Source organism: Pogoniulus pusillus, chromosome Z, assembly GCF_015220805.1.
Source record: "Pogoniulus pusillus isolate bPogPus1 chromosome Z, bPogPus1.pri, whole genome shotgun sequence".
Classification (NCBI taxonomy): Eukaryota; Metazoa; Chordata; class Aves; order Piciformes; family Lybiidae; genus Pogoniulus; species Pogoniulus pusillus.
The window spans coordinates 41,832,640-41,834,581 of NC_087309.1; the positions used below are offsets into that span (position 1 = coordinate 41,832,640).

Sequence of the window (1,942 nt, forward strand, 5' to 3'; positions counted from 1 at the left end):
GGGCCGGTTCGATACTGGGTTTGTGTTTATTTTAATCCGCTCCATTATGCTGTGTTCGGTAAAACCGCTTCAGTTGCCCAGCCCACCCATCTCTCTCCATTGTTCCTTGTCTGCCCCCTGGCAAGAGAGGGCGGCTCACAGAGCCTGCCCGGGCCGCGCTGCCGGGGGGCCGCCCTGCCCTGCGGCACACGGGACAGCCGGCACCCTCCGCGGGCTGCGGGCTGCGGGCGGCGGCCCCAGGCACACGGCGACACTGCCGCCGGCCGCTGCGCTGCTCCTCCTCTTGGCGCATGTGCTGTGCGCCCGCCCCCCGCGGCCACGTGAGGCGGCCTGCCTCCGCGAAGGCGTGTGTCCCTCCGCGGGAGCCGTAGCCGTGCCAGTGCTGGGAGCGGGCGGTCGGCATGTTCCGCATTGAAGGGCTCGGGCCCAAAATGGACCCGGAGGAGCTGAAGCGAAAGATGCGCCGCGATGTCCTCACCTCTGTCCGCAATTTTCTTATCTACGTCGCGCTGCTGCGGATCAGTGAGTTGGACGCGACGGGGGTCGCGGCAGGGTGGCAGCCGGGGCCCGGCGCGTCGCGTCGTGGCGTCCTGGCCTCTGGCAGCTTCCGTGCCCGCAGTGGTGCGGGGGCAGAGAGCCTTTGCTGTCCCGCTGGGGCTGAGTGTGCGGTGGCGGGAGAGCGGGTGGAGCCTGCCGTCCCTGCGGCCCGTTCGGAGCGGCAGCGCGGCCTGAGGCGGCCGAGGGTGGGTTTGGGCGATGAGCGATTTTTGCCATGCTTCCCGACAGTGCGGGAGAACAGGGCCGCGCTTTAGAGAACGGCATCAGAGTCTCTCGGCTTCCCTTTCGGGATGCCCGTCTGTGAGGGGAAAAAAACCAGCAGCCATATCTGGGTGATCGTGCCCCACGCCTGAACTGGTGTCGGGAGCTAGCCCGACGCTCTCCCGTGCAGCACAGCCAGGCGCGTCTGACCTCATTTCTCTGCCAGTCATGCTGCCTCAACACAGCGAGCGGTGTGGAGGGCAGAGAGGGTGGTAACCTGCCCAGAGCTCGAGTATCTTAGGTGCCACATACACGTGCTGCACTTTCAGCAGACTCGCTGCAGACTTTGCGTCCTGATCTAAGTTCATGCTGCTTTATCTTTTCAGCTCCTTTCATTCTGAAGAAGCTGGACAGTATATGAACACCTGAGAAGACTCTGCGTACAAGAACATAAAATGGACTGTAGCTGCTTTCCTGTTTAAATGTTGTGCCCGAGGCAAACATCCAATACTAAATGGTTCTGAAATGTTTCACTTAAGCACGTTTGACCTTAGGATGATAGCCTAGGTGGGAGTACAGGGAAGATGTCTGTTGTCCTTGCAGATGCCAGGTCCCCTGTTGATGTGATTTCTGGTCATTGAATACTCCCTTGTATTCAAGCAGTGGCTTGTGATGGAACATTTCTTGTGCTATTATAAAGAGTCTGTCTCCATTTTGTATTAAATGTTAAATGCTAGCAAGTTGCTTTGTTATGCAGCTACCTCCAAACTGCCACGTGCTATGGCTGTCAACCTTACCGAGCCTGTCTGTGAGAACAAGTCTGATGGCTGTGAGAAAAAGTCTAATGAACCCAGTTTGATTTGAAATAAATAGAAAAGCAGCTGTGTCACTTAGCTCTGGTAGTGATTTGTTTTAATAATTGTCACTTAAATTTGAGGCCATCTCGGTTTTCTCCCCTGCTTCTTGGCAGAATATCGCTGTCTCCTCCAGCTTTACAGTAACTTGTACTGAGCAAAAGCTAGGCTGAAGAAGGCTCAGAGCAACCTGATCTAGTTGAAGATGTCCCTGTTATACCATGGGGGTTGGACTGGATGACTTTGAAAGGTTCCTCCAGCCCACATGTTCCACAGTTCTGTGAGTGAAAAAGAGGGCAATTAGGTGTTTTTCAGGTTACCAAATGTGT

At 56.3% G+C, this 1,942-nt stretch overlaps 1 protein-coding gene across 1 annotated transcript; it reads left to right on the top strand.

The window, feature by feature from the left end:
- The first annotated feature begins 325 nt into the window (after positions 1-325).
- On the top strand, positions 326-1,652 carry TOMM5 (translocase of outer mitochondrial membrane 5). The gene is made up of 2 exons (XM_064176686.1): positions 326-522; positions 1,146-1,652. The coding sequence occupies exons 1-2, from the start codon at positions 402-404 to the stop codon at positions 1,178-1,180; spliced, it is 156 nt and encodes a 51-aa protein (XP_064032756.1). The 5' UTR covers positions 326-401; the 3' UTR covers positions 1,181-1,652.
- The last annotated feature ends 290 nt before the right edge of the window (positions 1,653-1,942 follow it).

Excerpts from the sequence above, each read along its gene's own strand:
- TOMM5 (XM_064176686.1), top strand. The coding sequence starts at position 402 with ATGTTCCGCATTGAAGGGCTCGGGCCCAAAATGGACCCGGAGGAGCTG. Across the intron at positions 523-1,145 it reads CGTCGCGCTGCTGCGGATCA|CTCCTTTCATTCTGAAGAAG; the intron begins GTGAGTTGGACG and ends TTATCTTTTCAG.